The sequence below is a fragment of the Capricornis sumatraensis genome, chromosome 16 (assembly GCF_032405125.1).
Source record: "Capricornis sumatraensis isolate serow.1 chromosome 16, serow.2, whole genome shotgun sequence".
NCBI lineage: Eukaryota > Metazoa > Chordata > Mammalia > Artiodactyla > Bovidae > Capricornis > Capricornis sumatraensis.
The window spans coordinates 35,588,011-35,606,361 of record NC_091084.1 but is presented as its reverse complement, the minus strand read 5'-3'; the positions used below and the strand labels follow the sequence as shown (position 1 = coordinate 35,606,361).

Sequence of the window (18,351 nt, the reverse complement as noted above, 5' to 3'; positions counted from 1 at the left end):
GGGTTTTACCCTCGTCTAAAAGTTTCATTTTGAGTTTTGTCTTCCTCTAAAACAGAAGTTGGGGGGAATTCCCTGAAGTCTAGTGGGTAGGGCTCTATGCTTTCACTGACAAGGGTGCTGGTTCAATCCCTGGTCAGGGAACTAAGAGCCCACAAGCAGCACAGCTCCGCCAAAAAAAAGTTGGGAACTGAGACACTGAGGAAGCAAAGAATGTCTGCCATTAGTTTAAGAGGGTTAGCGTATTTGGAATGCTTCTTATACTAACACTGCCTCCTTGTAAGATATAAATTTCTTATTTACTCCACCAACTTATTCTTCTGGTCATGTGGTGTCTAGGCGACATATCAATTCTGCTGTGTAATTCAGAGAATTCGCATTCCAGGAGTATCTGAGCCAAACAGTATTCTGTGGCAGCTGCAGCAGTGCCATCACTAGCAATTTGCTCTTATCATTATTTATTACCTTTGAACCTAAGGTTTCCTGCCTATGCCTCTGCAGGCAGGAGTCAGTCCCCTTTGCATGAAAAGGTTTAAAAAGGTTAGTTATTAGAAGACTAAAATACCAGCTGAATATTCATATTTTGAAAATCTATTCACACTGGAGATCTACAGAAATGCCACAAATTATTACCTGAAATCAGAAATTCTAGGAATTGAAGATTCTGAGATGAGATACTGAAGTCTTAATAGTGATGGTGTGCTTGCTTCTCTTTCAGTTAGGCTTTTGGGTTCAGATATGACAGGCTCTGGGTTTAAAATAAAGTTTGAATCACTACTGGTGTCAAACCATATTCCATTAAACTTGCAAGTCAAATACATTTGATTCTTTAATATAAAACAAAAAATGGTAAAATAGATGGTAGAAGAAAAGGTACTTGTAGAAAGAAGATACAGATGGAATGATCTGGATGTTTAGAGAATAGCCATTTCAATGAAATATATATACACTAAACTTAAAATTGTAAAATAATGAAGTGATGCCTTTCTTGTTACACTGTATAAAATGAATTTCAAAACTGCCATTGCAAAAAGACATAATTTTGCTTGATTTCTGGTGTTAAGCTGTTTATATTTCAATTTTAACTTCAAGTTGCCTTGTCAATGGGACTGTTTGATCACAAAAACCAAATATTTATTACAGATGCATCTGTGTCAGCAATTTAAAAATAAATAAGTGAAGGTGACACTATAGGAGAGGCTGAAGTTCATATAATCTGCACTGGAAATTTATTTATTAGCTTGTTGCCAAGTGAAGAAAAGAAGAACTCAGACTGCATATGATGTATTATTTATTGATTTTAGTCACAAATATATCAAGCACTTTTTTCTCACAAGGCAAGATACTAAGTAGTCCTGGACATACAAAGTGATGACAAAGTTCATGACAGTTTCTGCTCTTAAGGACTTAATCAAAATAACATAATATTTATTAAGCAATATTTTATGCCAAGGTGAAGTACCAATAAAAAAGTACACACTAAGGGGTTCAAATAAATCTGGGGAAAAAAAGTTCCCAAATTAAATGCGGTAATATATGCAAAGCCCTTAGAATAACGCTTGGCCTGTGACAGGCACTCAAAAAATGTAAATCATGACCCTCTTCCCCAGCCAGAAGCCCTAGGGTTCAGACTCCAGTACTGTAGCCCTTGAAACCTTGTGCATTTAAAAGAGGTGGAAACAGGGCATGTATCATAATCTGAAGTTTAAATACATAAACTCTGACTCATTCTAGTTAAAAAGAAGAGTCTTTGAATCCTAGAACATGTTTTGAAAATGACCAGAGACCATGAGGAAAGCTTATCTGCTCAGCTTTCTGCAATCACTATTAGGTGCAATTCCCCAAACCCGCGTATTTGAGCCTTCGTTTTATTTTCCACTGCTTTATATATTGTAAGTAGTTCAGAGCTAAGTTTAAAAACCTGCAAAACGTAGGGTGTGATTCACATTGTACTTGATAAGTTGGGTGGGGAGAGGAAGTCTGCAGATGACAAAGAAAATTGAAAAAAGCCTGCCTCAGCACACATCTTTCGCTTTTTGCAGTTCGAGTTACATGAGCTTACAGGAAGGAAATAGCTAATTTAAAAACACCAAAGAATCTGGAATTAAGAGCTAGGCTCTACTCTAGCTCAGCCAGCTGTTTAACGTCCCACAAATAATCTCTCTGAACCTCATTTCTCTCCTAACACAGGAATGAATGCTATGTCTCAGAGAATTGTCTTGATGATAATGAAATAACAAATGAAAGCACATTGTACCCCATGAAAGCATCATATAAAACGAGCTCCTTGAAAAATGGCGAGAAATTAGGTGTGTATCTCCATGGACTCAAGCCCACATTTCCCTCCAGAAGGCAAATACAGAAAGAAAATCCTTTGATCCAATATTCGACTCTGTCTCTAGGCTTTACTGGCTTTGACAAGGGAAAGGTAACCCCTTTCTGTCAGCCTCTCTCTAAGTCTGGAGACGTTTCTAATTCCAGCCACACCACTGAAAGTTCTGCTAGGTAGTATTAAAAAACCCTTTCACCTATTTGTGTCCACTCATCTACTAAACAGTACAGTCTGTCTGAAAGAGCACACTGGAAAGCATTCAACGTGGTGAGAAAGGCGCAACAAGGCCCCAAACACCACGCCAAGCACCACAATTTGAAATTCTAGGTACCCTGTTTCATGTACTCCACTCGTTCAGTAACATTTTCAACGCCTCTCTGCCAGGTCGCTCGGTTAGTTTTTGACGAAAGTCAAGGCAGGAAATATATTACCTCACATTACTGAGAACAGGAGGCTCAGGAAGTCTAAATACAAGGACACCGGGCTACCGGAAGCCAGGTTCCCAACGCCTGGATCATTTACAAGGAAAGAACTCCCTGCTGCTGCTGCTGCTGCTAAGTCGCTTCAGTTGTGTCCGACTCTGTGCGACCCCAGAGACTGTAGCCCACCAGGCTCCCCCGTCCCTGGGATTCTCCCGGCAAGTACACTGGAGTGGGTTGCCATGTCCTTCTCCAATGCATCAAAGTGAAACGTGGAAGTGAAGTCGCTCAGTCGTGTCCGACTCAGCGACCCCATGGGACTGCAGCCTACCAGGCTCCTCCACCCATGGGATTTTCCAGGCAAGAATACTGGAGTGGGTTGCCACTGCCTTCTCAGAAGAACTCCCTAGTTTTTCTTTAAAAACACAAAACTTAAAAGTGCGGGGACCCGGGCGGGTGGAGGAGGGGCCAAGCCAAGAAGCCCCATCTATTTTCGGCGGGAGACTAGGGTCGGCGGAGGCATCAGCGCTCCAAAAACAGAGTTTGGCCATCTATTTCGCTGAGGGTCCAGACACAGCATCCCCACTCGAACCCGCCCGCTCAATCTCTGCGTGAGGGTCAGCCACCCTCCAGCTTCCATGAAATGAGGTGCTAGGCGCCTGTCCGGCTAACCTGTCGCACCCTGCGCAGAGGCGAGAACCCCAACCTCCCTTCCGCCACGGCGGCTGACCGGCTCCTTCCATCCCTAGATCTGGGTGCCACTGGGCAAGTTACCCTCCCAGCGCCCTGGGGTAGGAACGTCCGACTCCGCCGCTCTGGATCAGCTCTAGACTAGAGCCGCGCTGGCTATGTGGGTGTGTGGCCTCCGGGAGGTCTTAGAAAATCACCTATAAAGCCAGGCTGGGAGTCGGGCAAGAGAATGGTGGGGGAGGGGCGCAACCTTATCCGCCATTTTGTCCTCGCTCCACTTCCGTCTTCTCTCCCCGGCTCCCGCGGCCGGACCCCTCCCCTCAGGCCCTGCTCCCTAGCTGCCGGGGTTCCGCATGAGCGGGATTGCGGGTCGCGCTGCTGTTATTGGCTGGTTCCAGATTGGCCCGCCCCGCTTCCTCCCTCTCCTTCCGTCCCTCCCGCCTGAGCTTTCTGGGGACGCATGCGCAGCGGCAGACGCGCCCTTCCTCCCCACCGCAGCCCTTCGCCAAGGGTGACTGAGGACTCCCGCGCGCGGGCTCCGTCGGCCCCACCCTCCTTTTCCCCGGGGCCATTCGGAGAGCGGGGGCGAGAATGAAAGTTCCAGAACGCTGCGGTGAGTGCGTCATCGAGAGGCGGGGCGGGCTGCGGCCGGGAGAGGGAGGCCCGAGTGGTAGAGCCGGGTTCGTTATTGGGTCTTGCGGAGGTGGCCGCACTCCCATTGGCTGAGGGAGATATGATGGGCACCGGCAGGGGCGGGCCCCTTCTGGAAGGTTCTGAGGCAGGGTATAAGAGACGGGGCGGCGGGCGGAAACCGGTCTCATTGGACGCACCGGCAGCTTTCCAGATTGTTGACTTCTCCAGCAGAGCCGGGCCTACATTTTTGGTAAGTAAGGCCTACATATTTCAGCCTTCGATGGTCTGTCGGGAGCATATAGGCTGCTGCATGCTGCATGGATTTGCGGCCGCCCGGGGCTTTCTGAGCATCTCAGGCGGGGGGTGGGGGGGGGCGTTGTGTGTGGCAATTCTTTTGCCTCGATTGGGGGGCTTTGTTGCCCAGGGAGGCGGCAGCCCAGGGGTCCAATCGCGACGGAGGACCGGGGCACGGAGGGAAGGCGGCGTGGTAGGCCATGCGGTGAGAAAGGGGCATCACTCGTCTCAGGGCGTGGAGCCAGCGGTTTAAGAGTCGGCGGCTCTGTGTTCTTGTTTTAAGACCCAATTTTCTTCAAAGAGGAAGTCATCATTGGCGCGGCCCCAAGATGGGGGAGGGGGCTTCAGGGCATTTGCAGGCCTTGCGGCTTTGAGTACGGGTAGGGGGCAGGGCTAAGGTTCAGCCCGGGGCACGGGACCACGTGTTCAACTATGCCGCAGAACAGACCCTCCTTGCTGGTTTTCCTGTCTGCGGCGGCTTCCGCGGTTGGCAAGGCAACCTTACTGCAGCGCTTTACACGCTTGCTGTGACCGTCCCGCGTGATTATTTCTGACAAGGGCAGAGTTTCCTGGGTGAGGTGCTAAGTATAATTTTCAGAGCGGTCGTACCAGGTTGCGTTGATTTGGTAAATGTCTTGGTGCTTAATCTGCTTTTTTAACCACTTTCCCCCTCCCTCCTTTTTAGCAACCATGTCTAAGGGACCTGCAGTTGGCATTGATCTTGGCACCACCTATTCTTGTGTGGGTGTCTTCCAGCATGGAAAGGTGGAAATAATTGCCAATGATCAGGGGAACCGAACCACCCCAAGCTATGTCGCCTTTACTGATACTGAACGATTGATCGGTGATGCTGCAAAGAACCAAGTTGCAATGAATCCCACCAACACGGTTTTTGGTAAGCCTTAATTGTAGTGTGAATTTGAGGGATTTAGGCAGTGTGTAATTTGAGAAGCTTTTAAGTGTGAGGTGGCCATGAAATCCTTGGGAATAAGAAAAGATAACCCGTAGGAAACTTGATTATTCTTTCAAAATCTAATTGTATCATGGCTATTCAGAAGTTGAATCCATATAATTGTATGAACTTGAGTTGACAAGCGTTTAGTCAGTAGCATGGTGGGTTTAAGTTCTTAGTGAAAAGATTGTATAATGAAATTCAAGGTAACTGTTTGATATCTTTGATAGATGCCAAACGACTTATTGGACGAAGATTTGATGATGCTGTTGTCCAATCTGATATGAAACATTGGCCCTTCATGGTGGTGAATGATGCTGGCAGGCCTAAGGTTCAAGTAGAATACAAGGGAGAGACAAAGAGTTTTTATCCAGAGGAGGTGTCATCCATGGTCCTGACAAAGATGAAGGAAATCGCAGAGGCCTACCTTGGGAAGGTGAGCACTATACTGCAGGAAGATGTGGAGGTTACCACTATTTCTTGGTAATGTGGGGTTCTGGCTGACTAAAGAGTGAGCAGTAAAACTAGAATGGTGAAGATGTATTTTTGCATATCCAACTTGTTTTAATCTTTTTTCTTGTTAGACTGTTACCAACGCTGTTGTCACAGTACCTGCCTATTTCAATGACTCTCAGCGTCAGGCTACCAAAGATGCTGGAACTATTGCTGGTCTCAACGTACTTCGAATCATCAATGAGCCAACTGCTGCTGCTATTGCCTATGGGTTAGACAAAAAGGTACATACATGTTTTATATATGTTTGAGTCAAAGCTGAGTTATCACAAACATGAAAATAAATGATTTGTATTTTAACTTTCAGGTTGGAGCAGAAAGAAATGTGCTGATCTTTGATTTAGGTGGTGGCACTTTTGATGTGTCAATCCTCACTATTGAGGATGGAATCTTTGAGGTCAAATCTACAGCTGGAGATACTCACTTGGGTGGAGAAGACTTTGACAACCGCATGGTCAACCATTTTATTGCAGAGTTCAAGCGTAAACACAAGAAGGATATCAGTGAGAACAAGAGGGCCGTCCGTCGCCTTCGTACTGCTTGTGAGCGTGCTAAGCGCACTCTCTCTTCCAGCACCCAGGCCAGTATTGAGATTGATTCCCTCTATGAAGGAATCGACTTCTATACCTCTATTACCCGTGCCCGGTTTGAAGAACTGAATGCTGACTTGTTCCGTGGCACCCTGGACCCTGTGGAGAAAGCCCTTCGGGATGCCAAACTGGACAAGTCTCAGATTCATGATATTGTCTTGGTTGGTGGCTCAACCCGCATCCCCAAGATTCAGAAACTTCTCCAGGACTTCTTCAATGGGAAGGAACTGAATAAGAGCATCAACCCTGATGAGGCTGTTGCATACGGTGCAGGTAATGTCTTTATTTAAACAGCAGTTAGGAGGCCTAAGCTAAATTTCGCTGTGATGAATGATTTTTAAACATTCGTAGTTTCCACCAAAAGCTTCAGCTAATGATGGCAAAACTTCCTTGGATGTCTGAGCGATTGAGAATTGTTAGTAAGATAATGAGTTCAACTGTGGTTTTTCTTTAAAAAATAATTTTCTTTTTAATGTAGCTGTCCAGGCAGCCATTTTGTCTGGAGACAAATCTGAAAATGTTCAAGACTTGCTGCTGTTGGATGTCACTCCTCTTTCCCTTGGAATTGAAACTGCTGGTGGAGTCATGACTGTCCTCATCAAGCGTAATACCACCATTCCTACCAAGCAGACACAGACTTTCACCACCTACTCTGACAACCAGCCTGGTGTGCTCATTCAGGTGAGCTGGCTCAGTTTGGCTTACTTGAGCTGCTGTAAAATTGGGCAGGATTTGTTCTGCTGTGATGATGGATTCCAAAACCATTCGTAGTTTCCACCAGAAATCCTGTGTTGGCCAACTCCTTCCTTGGATGTCTGAGCGATCAGTCTTGCCTAATCCAAGTTTATCCAAATTTAAGCTAGTAGAGAAACTGAGTTTTCTCTTCTTTTTGTAGTATTTCTGTAACATGAATGTAATTTCTATAGGTTTATGAAGGTGAACGTGCCATGACCAAGGATAACAACCTGCTGGGCAAGTTTGAACTCACAGGCATACCTCCTGCCCCCCGGGGTGTTCCTCAGATTGAAGTCACTTTTGATATTGATGCCAATGGCATTCTCAATGTTTCTGCTGTGGATAAGAGCACAGGAAAAGAGAACAAGATTACCATCACTAATGATAAGGGTGAGTTTGGGCTACATATTGCGTGTGTAGTGAGATCTGGTCTTTTAAGACGTTGGAGTTCGGGTTTTATTTTCCAAGTGTTTAAGCTTCCTAAGAGCATTGAGCCAAGAGATCACACTTAATCATTAAATGGAGTTGCAGGGTAATTGTTTATTCTTGCATAAAAGATTGCACCTAAAACACTGGTTAATTTTACAGGCCGCTTGAGCAAGGAAGACATTGAACGCATGGTTCAAGAAGCAGAGAAATACAAAGCTGAAGATGAGAAGCAGCGGGATAAGGTGTCTTCAAAGAATTCGCTTGAATCCTATGCTTTCAACATGAAAGCTACTGTTGAGGATGAGAAACTTCAGGGCAAAATTAATGATGAAGACAAACAGAAGATTCTTGACAAGTGTAATGAAATAATCAACTGGCTGGATAAGAACCAGGTTTGTAATTATTGCTAGAAACTTGAGGGTGTGGGGTGTTTGTGTTAAGGGCTTTAGCAAAAACTTAGGTTGGTCACAATGATGAATGGTCCAAAACATTCGCGGTTTCCACCAGAACCCTAGATGTTGGCAATTCCTTCCTTGGATGTCTGAGTGACCCAAGACCTCCAATGTAACCTAAATGCTGTTTACAGTATCAGGTTGATTGCATCAAACTCAATCCTCTATTTAAAGAATTTATGGTAATAGAATTTTTTTATTTCTCTTTAGACTGCAGAGAAGGAAGAATTTGAACATCAGCAGAAGGAGCTGGAAAAAGTTTGCAACCCCATCATTACCAAGCTGTACCAGAGTGCAGGAGGCATGCCTGGGGGCATGCCAGGAGGAATGCCTGGGGGCTTCCCTGGTGGTGGAGCTCCTCCATCAGGTGGTGCCTCCTCTGGGCCCACCATTGAAGAGGTTGATTAAACCAGCCTAGCATAGATTTAGCATTGTTCCACACAAAACATGGAAGGACCCAAATCGTAGCAAATCCCATGGCAGTTACAAAGTTGAGCTGCTATAGTAAATAAACTGGGCATTCTTGATACTTGAACATGGAATGTGTGTGCACATGGAAAAACATTGCACTTTACAAGCACTGTATTGTAAGTGGAAAAATGCAATGTCTTAAATAAAACTATTTAAAATTGGCACCATAAAATTGTCTTGACTGCTTACAAGGGTAGTAAGTGTTTGGCTATGGGAATTCTTTGGCTAAATATAATAGTATCTTAGTTCTCAGATTGTTCATCCTAAGTGAATGCTTAAAGGCTTTGAATTAGGTAAAGTGGGAAAATGGGTAAACATTTCCATCACTATACTGATATAGTGCTAAGTCTATGTTATTACTAATGTAGTTTGAGCTATAGATACTGATGCTTTGTAGGTTGGGAACAGGCATCTCAAATATTCAGTAAATCTTGTGATTGAAACAGTTCAGAAGACACAAGGCAAAAATTGGGCAAGGAAATGGGTAAACAGGTCACAATCTGCAACTAGACCACCTTACTGTGAAGCCCTGTTAATCTATTGCAGAGGCTTTTTTGTTTTCCTAACTTGAGGCTTTGTGTAACTTGGGTGTTGTGAAGCTGGCTATTAGGGTTGGCATAGTGAGGGCCTTTGCCCATCATGTAATTAAGTTTGAGAAATTGGGCATCTAATTCTGATTTCATTTTAAATCATAGCCAGCCTTAATTCAGGAACTTACAAGAGGCAAAAGCTGATTCTGAACAGTTGTGCTTATCAAGCCTAATTACACTGGACTGCCTTTAAGTAAGCTTTCTTGGGAACAAAGGCCTCAGTATACCTTGGCTGTTTAAGCTTGAGTTGACAGAATCAAAGGATTGTTGGGCTATGGGTCAGAGGTTTTGCATCAGGGAATGTGAATCCTGTAAAGTCATCTTTGTGAGACAATACGTGTTTCACATTTGCAACCCCATTGACTAGGGCTCTTCTCCATGGGATTTTCCAGGCAAGAGTACTGGAGTGGGTTAAGATACCCTTTATCTTAACTGGCCCAGGGATGGAGCCTGTGTTGTGTCTCTTAGGTCTCCTGCATTGGCAGGTGGGTTCTCCGTTCTCTAACTAGTAGTATCCATGTGCTCATGATTCCTGCTTAGCAGCAGTCTGCCACCTAGTGGTCATCTAGGAAAAACTAGGCCAGGGATGGTGGTCTAAGTCAGTTTAAGCTCATAGCAGAGTGACCAAGGCAATGGTACCCTACTCCAGTACTCTATGGCCTGGAAAATCCCATGGACTGAGGAGCTTGGCAAGCTTCAGTCTGGGGTCGCTGAAGGTGGGACACGACACAGCGACTTCACTTTGACTTTTCACTTTCGTGCATTGGAGAAGGAAATGACAGTCCCCTCCAGTGTTCTTGCCTGGAGAATCCCAGGGACAGGGGATCCTGGTGGGCTGCTGTCTATGGGCTTGCACAGAGTCGGACACTGAAGCAACTTAGCAGCAGAGTGACCAGTAACCCCAGTCTCTCTGTAGCTTTTTGTTCTTGAGTGACCAACGTAGATTGGAGTTCAAAAGAATGTTTCTGCATTAAGTAAACAGTTTTATTTACAGGTTGCTGGGTATAGCTAGTAGGCTGTCATTGGTTAAGTTCAGTAAGATGAATTCAGTAAAACAGTGCCTATCACACTGGCTATTTTGTGACTTAGGTGTTAATGTTTGACATTGCTCTAGGAAATTCTGAGCCAGCAGTGAGTCATTTTTTCACCAGTTCATGAAGGTGACCTGGTGCAAACCTATGGGGCATTTTTGGATTATTTTTGGTTTGGTTTTGGCTTTTCTTTGAGACCACTGAATGTATGTGATCTTGGTAAAAAAATTGGAGATGAAATGTGATAGTGAAACAAGACCTCTTTCACTTCACAAGATAGTGAAACGCAAAACACACCGATGAAAGGTTATTGGTGGTAGCCATTACTACAAGTTGAACAAAATACATGTTTCTTCAATGAAATTGAAATAAAATGCACTATTTCCCTTATACAGATGGAAGAAATAATGCATCGCGGGGCTTGTATAATAGGGTTTGGCAGAAGTTAGGGATTAACTATTTGCTAGTTACACTGATTTTCCTGTATTTAGTCTGAAAGAATGCATATGAGGACTCTTGAGAAGTTAAACAGAGATTGAGTAAACTGGGTGAGGAGACCAGTCAGGCATTTTAAGTATTGGGTAGACTTTATTCTAGAACTACTCTTGCATACCAGTGTAGCGGCACTGGCTCATCTCAATGTAGAGCTGGGCTTCACATTTACTGAGGAATTTTTTTTTTTTAAAGCAAGGGAGTTTGTAATCAGAAAAGTTGGAGTTAATACCGAGGTGGCACTAGTAATTTACCTGCCAATGCAGGAGACAGACAGATGTAGGTTTGATTTCTGGGTCAGGAAGTTCTGGAGGAAGGCATGGCAACCCACTCCAGTATTTTTGCCTGGAGAATCTGACAGGCTACAATCTGTAGGGTTACAAAGAGATATCACTGAATAGACTTGGCATGCACTTAATGATTTTGATCCCAATATTCATCAGATACTTAAAAAGTTCCCTGTTAGGTGTTTCCCTGCTCACCCCAGTCTTTGGTGTTCAAGCTTGGAGACTTAGCTTTTGCAGGAAGTTGAAGTAATTTGGGGCTTTGAGAAACCCAATGACTGAAGTCAATTTTTGTCTTTCATTTTTGTGATAGTGTTTTTTTAATTTCTTGCTGAGGGCTAAGCCCTGACACCAGTAGATGCAGAAGCTGGTAAAGATGTGTTCCAGCCTCATGAGCTTCTAGCGTAGCAGGAGAGACTGCCATGCACAAGATGAAGACAGTTGCAAGGCGGCATCCTTACTGTGGGAAGACGCTAGCAATGTGTATGAATTAGGTTGTTCATTACAGCTTAGGAAAAGATGCGGAGAAGGTGGCCATAAGAACAGCATTTTTTCCCATTCAGTTTAAATGAAGTTAAGTGGTTTCCATTTAATCTTACCTTATTTGATTATCTTTTAATAACTGTAGAACGACGATTGGGTCATCTGGCTGTGCGTATGTAAGTCTCTACAGGATGACCAAAGCAACTTTACTTCTGTGTGGATTATTGTAATGTGGTTATAAGAGTCATGCCTCTGGATGCCTGGCTTTTAAATTTTGCACAGCGTGCCATTGACTTGGGAAGAGAGCAAAAAGTTCAGGGTCTCTCAATCTCCATGTCCACTTTTAAGAGTTACACCCTCGTTTCAGCTGGACTTACTAACACTTAACAATGCTATGGTTGTGTTTAGAAATGTATTTGTATTACTCTAGTTGAGTAATAGTAATTGTACTTCTAAACTACTAAAGGATAATTTTTGTCTTTAAAAGCCAAAGCCATACATTTATGCCCAAAAATATTACTGCAGTCTTTGTGTACTTAAAATGTTCTATAAACAAAACGATGCCTGCAAACAGTGCTTTGCTCCAACAATACTGGGTATTTGATTCAACAATATTGCTGTACAATATACCTTCATAGAAAAAGTAGCCTTTTCAATTCTATTAAGATGGAATGGAGTTGGTGAAGGAGAGGGAGTCCTGGCGTGCTGCAGTCCATGGGGTTGCAGAGTCAGACACCATTGGGCAACTGAACAACCACGTGGAATGGAGTGCAGTAGTCTTTGTATGGCTATAAGGACATCTTTATCCACTAGATGGCAGTAAGCAATTTAGAAAATGACAGCTGAGGGAGGCTGCTGGAACATTTTCACTTAGGTTTGTGCTTTTTGTTTGTTTTACAAGTTGCCTAACTGGAAGCACAGCAAATGCTGAGGAAGGAAGTCAGCCTCAAATGTTCACATTCACATTCCAGGCAAAGCATTCCCAGCTGAGGAAGTTGAACAGGTGCCCTGGTGGGGTGTATGGGTTTAAGTAGAGACTTTAGAGTAACTTGAGACAGGTAGGTCAGATACAGAGCTTTGACATGTGCAGGGATGAAGGGGAAAAAGGAGAGTCTCCTTGGGAAGAGAAAATAGTCTCTCCTGATTCTTTCATGGTCCATTTTTCCAAGTTTAAACGTTAACGTTATTTCCCTCATCACCCTTGACTTTGACCCCTTAGACTCTCAGTACCTGTATGAAATGTTTGAATTCCTCACTAAACTCAAGCTCATGAATGAATGTAAGAATATCCACACACTCCCGTATAATGTCTGGCACATTATATAAGCATGTAATAGCAAAATGAGAAGGGGTGGGGCAGGTACCCAAGAGGTGAGTGGTAGAATGTGTTCTCTTTGAGCTTTATGATGGTTTGGTCATGGCTCTTGGAGTGGTGAGAGGCTGGCTGGGTTCAGGCTCTCTACAGATCTTTGCTACAGTTGCTCATTGCAGAGCTGGGGAACCAAACTGGGGCTGCATGAGGTGAGGAAACGATCAAGCCTGGAGCAGCTCTAGCCTAAGGAGACATGGCAGTAACAGAGCTGTCAGTCTTTGGCCTAAGGGACCGCTTGCTCTCTTTAGATTGCCCCTGAGATCTGGGTGATATGGGGAGTGAGTGTGCTGAGCAGTATGAGGACAGTCAGGGCTTGCCAGGAAGATTGAGGCCTGTCCTAATAAGCTGGGCTGTAGTTCATAGGATGCAGCCAACCCCAGGGCCCTAAAGGAAAAGGCTGTGGATCTTCCTGACCTTGGATTAGACACAAAACAAAAGAAAACATAGATACGTTGGACTTCATAAAAATAGTGCTTAAATTGCTTAAAATGACACTATCAATACAGTGAAGAAAGGCAGCCCACAGAATTGGGGAAAATACTTGGGTGTGGATATGCTCAGTTGCTTCAGTCATGTCTAACTGTGACCTATGGGCTGTAGCCCACTAGGCTCCTCTGTGCATGGGATTCTCTAGGCAAGAATACTGGAGTGGGTTGCCATGCCCTCCTCCAGGGGATCTTCCCAACCCAGGAATTGAGCCCATATCTCTGGCGTCTCCTGCATTATAGACAGGCTCTATTGAACCTAATAAAGTACTGCTATCTAAAAGGTACTAAAAAACTCTTGTAAACTCAGAGGAACCAGTGTGTACAAGGGACAACTGATCTAAATAGGTATGTCTCCAAAGAAGATACACAAATTGTTAATAAACACAGGGAAAGATGCTCAATATCATTAGCGATCAGAGAAATGGAAATCGAAACCTCAGAAGTTTAGAGTCACTAGGATGTCTGGACAGGAACAGTTGGCAAGGATGTATAGGAACTGGAACCCTCATACACTGCTGATATGAATGTGAAATGCAGCAACCCGTTTGCGAAACAGTCTGGCAGTTCCTCAAAAGTTAAACTTAGAATTAATTAACATATGACCCAGGCATTCTACCAGTTATGCACTCAGGAGAAATTAAAATATACATCCACACAAGCACTCACACATACACAGACACACACACAAACACACACACACAGTATTACAATACCTCAAAAAAGACCATAACCCAAATGTCCATCAACTAATGAATGGATAAATAAAATGATATATCCACACAATGGAATATTACTCAGCTATAAGAATGAATGAAATATTGATACATGCTCTAACGTAGATGATCCTTGATTAATCATGTGAAAATGTCCAGAATAGGTAAATCTTTTGAGATAGGAAGTAGAAATAGGTGCTTTCATAACGCTGGGGGAAAGGACAGTTGGGGAGAGATGCAGAGTTATTGCAGACAGGTATGGGGTTTTGTTTTAGAATGATGAGATCATTCTAATTAGTTGTGGCAATAGTTGTATAATTCTGTGAATATGTTAAAATACTGAATTGGATACTTTAAATAGATAAATTAATGAATTGTGTGGTACAGATATAGTATTTCAACAAAGCACTTAAAAATTTGGGAGGGTTTGTAAAAGAAGTTGCAGAGCTGGCTTCCACAAAGAGGGGAGAGAGCGAGGGAGGGAGAAAAAGGATGTATGTGAATATAAGATTTTTACTCTCAAGGAACCAAGTAATGTTGGCTGTGTGTTGGTTTTCCTTTTTATCCCCAGCTTTACTGACATAATTGTCATATAATGTGTCAGTTTAAGGAGTGCAGCATGTTGGTTTGATACTCTCATATTGTGAAGTGATTACCACAGTAAGGTTAGTTAGCACCTCCATCACTTTACATAATTGCCATTTCCTTTTTGTTTATGGTGAGAACATTTATGATTTACTCTCTTGAATGGACATGTGGACATGGGTTGGGGGAAAAGGTAGAGTAAGATGAATTGAGAGAGTAACATTGACATATATACACTGAGTTCAGTTCAGTCACTCAGTCGTGTCCGAGACTCTGCAACCCCATGAATCGCAGCACGCCAGGCCTCCCTGTCCATCACCAACTCCCGGAATTCACTCAAACTCATATCCATCAAGTTGGTGATGCCATCCAGCTATCTCATCCTCTGTTATCCCCTTCTCCTCCTGCCCCCAATCCCTCCCAGCATCAGGGTCTTTTCCAATGAGTCGGTTCTTTGCATCAGGTGGCCAAAGTATTGGAGTTTCAGCTTCAGCATCAGTCCTTCCAATGAATATTCAGGACTGATTTCCTTTAGGATGGACTGATTGGATCTCCTTGCAGTCCAAAGGACTCTCAAGAGTCTTCTCCAACACCACAGTTCAAAAGCATCAATTCTTCAGCACTCAGCTTTTTTCACAGTCCAACTCTCACATCCATTCATGACTACTGGAAAAACCATAGCTTTGGCTAGATGGACCTTTGTTGGCAAAATAATGTCTCTGCTTTTTAATATGCTGTCTAGGTTGGGCATAGCTTTCCTTCCAAAGAGCAAGCATCTTTTAATTTCATGGCTACAGTCACCATCTGTAGTGATTTTGGAGCCCGCCAAAATAAAGTCTGACACTGTTTCCACTGTTTCCCCATCTATTTGCCATGAAGTGATGGGTTCAGATGCCATGATCTTAGTTTTCTGAATGTTGAGTTTTAAACCAACTTTTTCACTCTCTCACTTTCATGAAGAGGCTCTTTAGTTCCTCTTCACTTTCTGCCATAAGGGTGGTGTCATCTGCATATCTGACGTTATTGATATTTCTCCCGGCAATCCTGATTCCAGCTTGTGCTTCATCCAGCCCAGCATTTCTCATGATGTACTCTGCATGTAAGTTAAATAAGCAGGGTGACAATATACAGCCTTGATGTACTCCTTTTCCTATTTGGAACCAGTCTGTTGTTCCGTGTCCAGTTCTAACTGTTGCTTCCTGACCTGCATACAGATTTCTCAGGAGGCAGGTCAGATGGTCTGGTATTGCCACCTCTTGAAGAGTTTTCCACAGTTTGTTGTGATCCACACAGTCAAAGCCTTTGGCGTAGTCAATAAAGCAGAATTACATGTTTTTCTGAAACTCTTGCTTTTTCGATGGTGCAACAGATGTTGGGGATTTGATCTCTGGTTCCACTGCTTTTTCTAAATCCAGCTTGAACGTCTGGAAGTTCACAGTTCACGTACTGTTGAAGCCTGGTTTGGAGAATTTTGAGCATTACTTTGCTAGTGTGTGAGATGAGTGCAATTGTGCAGTAGTTTGAGCATTCTTTGGCATTGCCTTTCATTGGGATTGGAATATATATATATTGCAATGTGTAAAATAGAAAGTTTCTGTATAGCGCAGGGAGCTCAATTTGGTACTCTGTGGTGACCTAGTGGGGAGGCTCAAGAGGGAGGGCATATAGGTATATATAGAGCTGATTCACTTCATTATACAGCAGAAACTAACAGTATTGTAAAGCAGTTATACTCCAGTTAAAAAAAAAAACAACCGATTTACTCTGTTAGCAATTTCTAAGTATTCAGTACATATATTGTCAAATATAATCATGGGGCTGTACATTAGATCCTCAAACTTACTTATCTTGTGACTGAAAGTTTAGACCCTTTCGCCATACTCTCCCATCACCCCAATGCCCTGTGCTGTTTTATTTTTTTTTGGCCACACTTGCAGCATGCCAGATCTTGGTTCCCTGACCAGGGATCAAACCCACGACCCCTGCAGCAGAAGTGCAGAATCTTGACTGCTGGACCTGGACCACCAGGGAAGTCCTGTGCTATTGTTTTCTAATGCCTACACTTCCCTTTGAGACGTTGTGGACACTCAAACCAAGCAGATACAGATTCCAAACCCAGGAGTTGAAACAGTTAGGTTGGTGGGCTGACAGAAAGCAAGCTGCAGGCAAGTAACCACTTGAGAGACCCTGCAAATATTCACCAGAAATCTTTTTGTTGATGTAGTGTTTCTTATGTGTCTGTCTGGGACCTGCTCTGCCATTTACTGGGTTTGTGACCTTGGGCAAATTATTCTTTCTGAAACTGAGTATCTTTACCTATGAAATGGGGATTATAGTCATCAACCATTAGGCTTGTTATGAGCATTAAATTAGCCAGTGTATGTAGAATGTTTAGCTCTGTGCCTGACTCATAGAGTAAGTATTAGAAGAGCTAGTATTATTAACTATTAGTTAGATAATATTAACATTTCCTAAGGCTGCCATAACAAAGTACCAAAAACTTAGGGGACTTCCCTGGTGGTCCAGTGGTTAACACTTCACCTTCTAATGCAGGGTGTGCGGTGATTTGATCCCTGGTCGGGAGCTAAGATCCTGCATGCCTCATGGCCAAAAAACAAAAACATAAAACAGAAGCAATATTGCAACAAATTAAATAAAGACTTAAAAAATGGTCCACATCAAAAAATCTGTAACTCTCCCTTCGGCACGCCGCTGAAGATCCTGGTGTCATCATGGGCCACTGCCATGCCCAGTGTTACCAGTATTTTAAGAGCAAGCAGTACCCAAAGTCTCACTTCTGCCAAGGTGTCCCTGATGCTGAGATGCATCTTTGACGTGATGCGGAAGAAGAAAAACTGGATGAGTTCCCTCTCTGTGGCCACATGGGGTCAGATGAGTATGAGCAGCTCTCTTCCGAAGCCCTGGAGGCTGCCCATATTTGTGCCAGCAAGTACAAAAAGTGGTGAAAAGCTGTGGCAAAGCTGGCTTTCACATCCAAATACAGCTCCACCCTTCCACATCATCCTCATCAACAAGGTGTTGTCCTGTCCTGGAGCTGACAGGCTCCAGACAGGTTTGTGCGGTGCCTCTGGAAAGCCCCAGGGCACAGTGGCCAGGGTCCACACTGGCCAAGTCGCGATGTCCATCTGCATCAAGCTGCAGAACAAGAAGCATGTGATTGAGGCCCTCCTCAGGGCCAAGTTCAAGTTCCCTGGACACCAGAAGATCCCCGGAAGTGGGGATCTTCAAAGTTTAATGTGGATAACTTTGGAAACGTGGTGGCAGAAGAGTGGTTCTTTCCCTGTGGCTGGGGGTCAGATACTCACCCAGCCGTGGTCCTCTGGACAGAGGGCAGGCCCTGTATGCATGAGAGCCTTGGGCTGTCCACTCCTTACTCATGCATGCCTAGCAATAAATCCTACTTCCCTGCCTCCCAAAACCCCTACGGAGTACCAAAAACTTAACAGAAATGTATTGTCACAGTTCTGGAGGCTAGCAGTCAGAAATCAAGGTGTTGGCAGTGCCATGCTCTCGAATACTCAGGGAGGGAGGGGTCCGGCTCCTCCCTTCTGGCTTTTGATGGCTGCCTGCATCCTTGGGCTTAAAGATGCATCAGTCCAGTCATGTGATTGTCTTCTCCCTGTATGGGTCACATCTTTTTCCCTCTGTGCATGTCTGTTTCTGTGTCCAAATTCCTTTTTTTTTTTTTTAAATAAGGACAGCAGTCATACTGGGTTAGGACCCACCATAGTGACCTCATTTTAACCAATTACCTCTGTAATGACTATTTCCAAAAGAGGTCACAT

General features: G+C 43.9%; 1 protein-coding gene, 2 non-coding genes and 1 pseudogene across 3 annotated transcripts; all 4 read left to right on the top strand.

The window, feature by feature from the left end:
• The first annotated feature begins 4,219 nt into the window (after window positions 1-4,219).
• On the top strand, window positions 4,220-8,657 carry HSPA8 (heat shock protein family A (Hsp70) member 8). Its single transcript, XM_068988254.1, has 9 exons — window positions 4,220-4,321; window positions 5,051-5,260; window positions 5,548-5,753; window positions 5,902-6,054; window positions 6,138-6,693; window positions 6,899-7,101; window positions 7,347-7,545; window positions 7,744-7,976; window positions 8,247-8,657. Exons 2-9 carry the CDS (start codon window positions 5,056-5,058, stop codon window positions 8,442-8,444), a joined length of 1,953 nt encoding a protein of 650 aa, XP_068844355.1. The 5' UTR covers window positions 4,220-4,321; window positions 5,051-5,055; the 3' UTR covers window positions 8,445-8,657.
• LOC138093310 (small nucleolar RNA SNORD14) lies at window positions 6,739-6,826 on the top strand. The gene has a single exon (XR_011146044.1). It is a non-coding gene; the product is annotated as a small nucleolar RNA SNORD14 (small nucleolar RNA).
• LOC138093311 (small nucleolar RNA SNORD14) lies at window positions 8,050-8,133 on the top strand. The gene has a single exon (XR_011146045.1). It is a non-coding gene; the product is annotated as a small nucleolar RNA SNORD14 (small nucleolar RNA).
• An 8,620-nt stretch (window positions 8,658-17,277) lies between the features above and the next one.
• On the top strand, window positions 17,278-17,915 carry LOC138092862 (large ribosomal subunit protein uL16-like; annotated as a pseudogene).
• The last annotated feature ends 436 nt before the right edge of the window (window positions 17,916-18,351 follow it).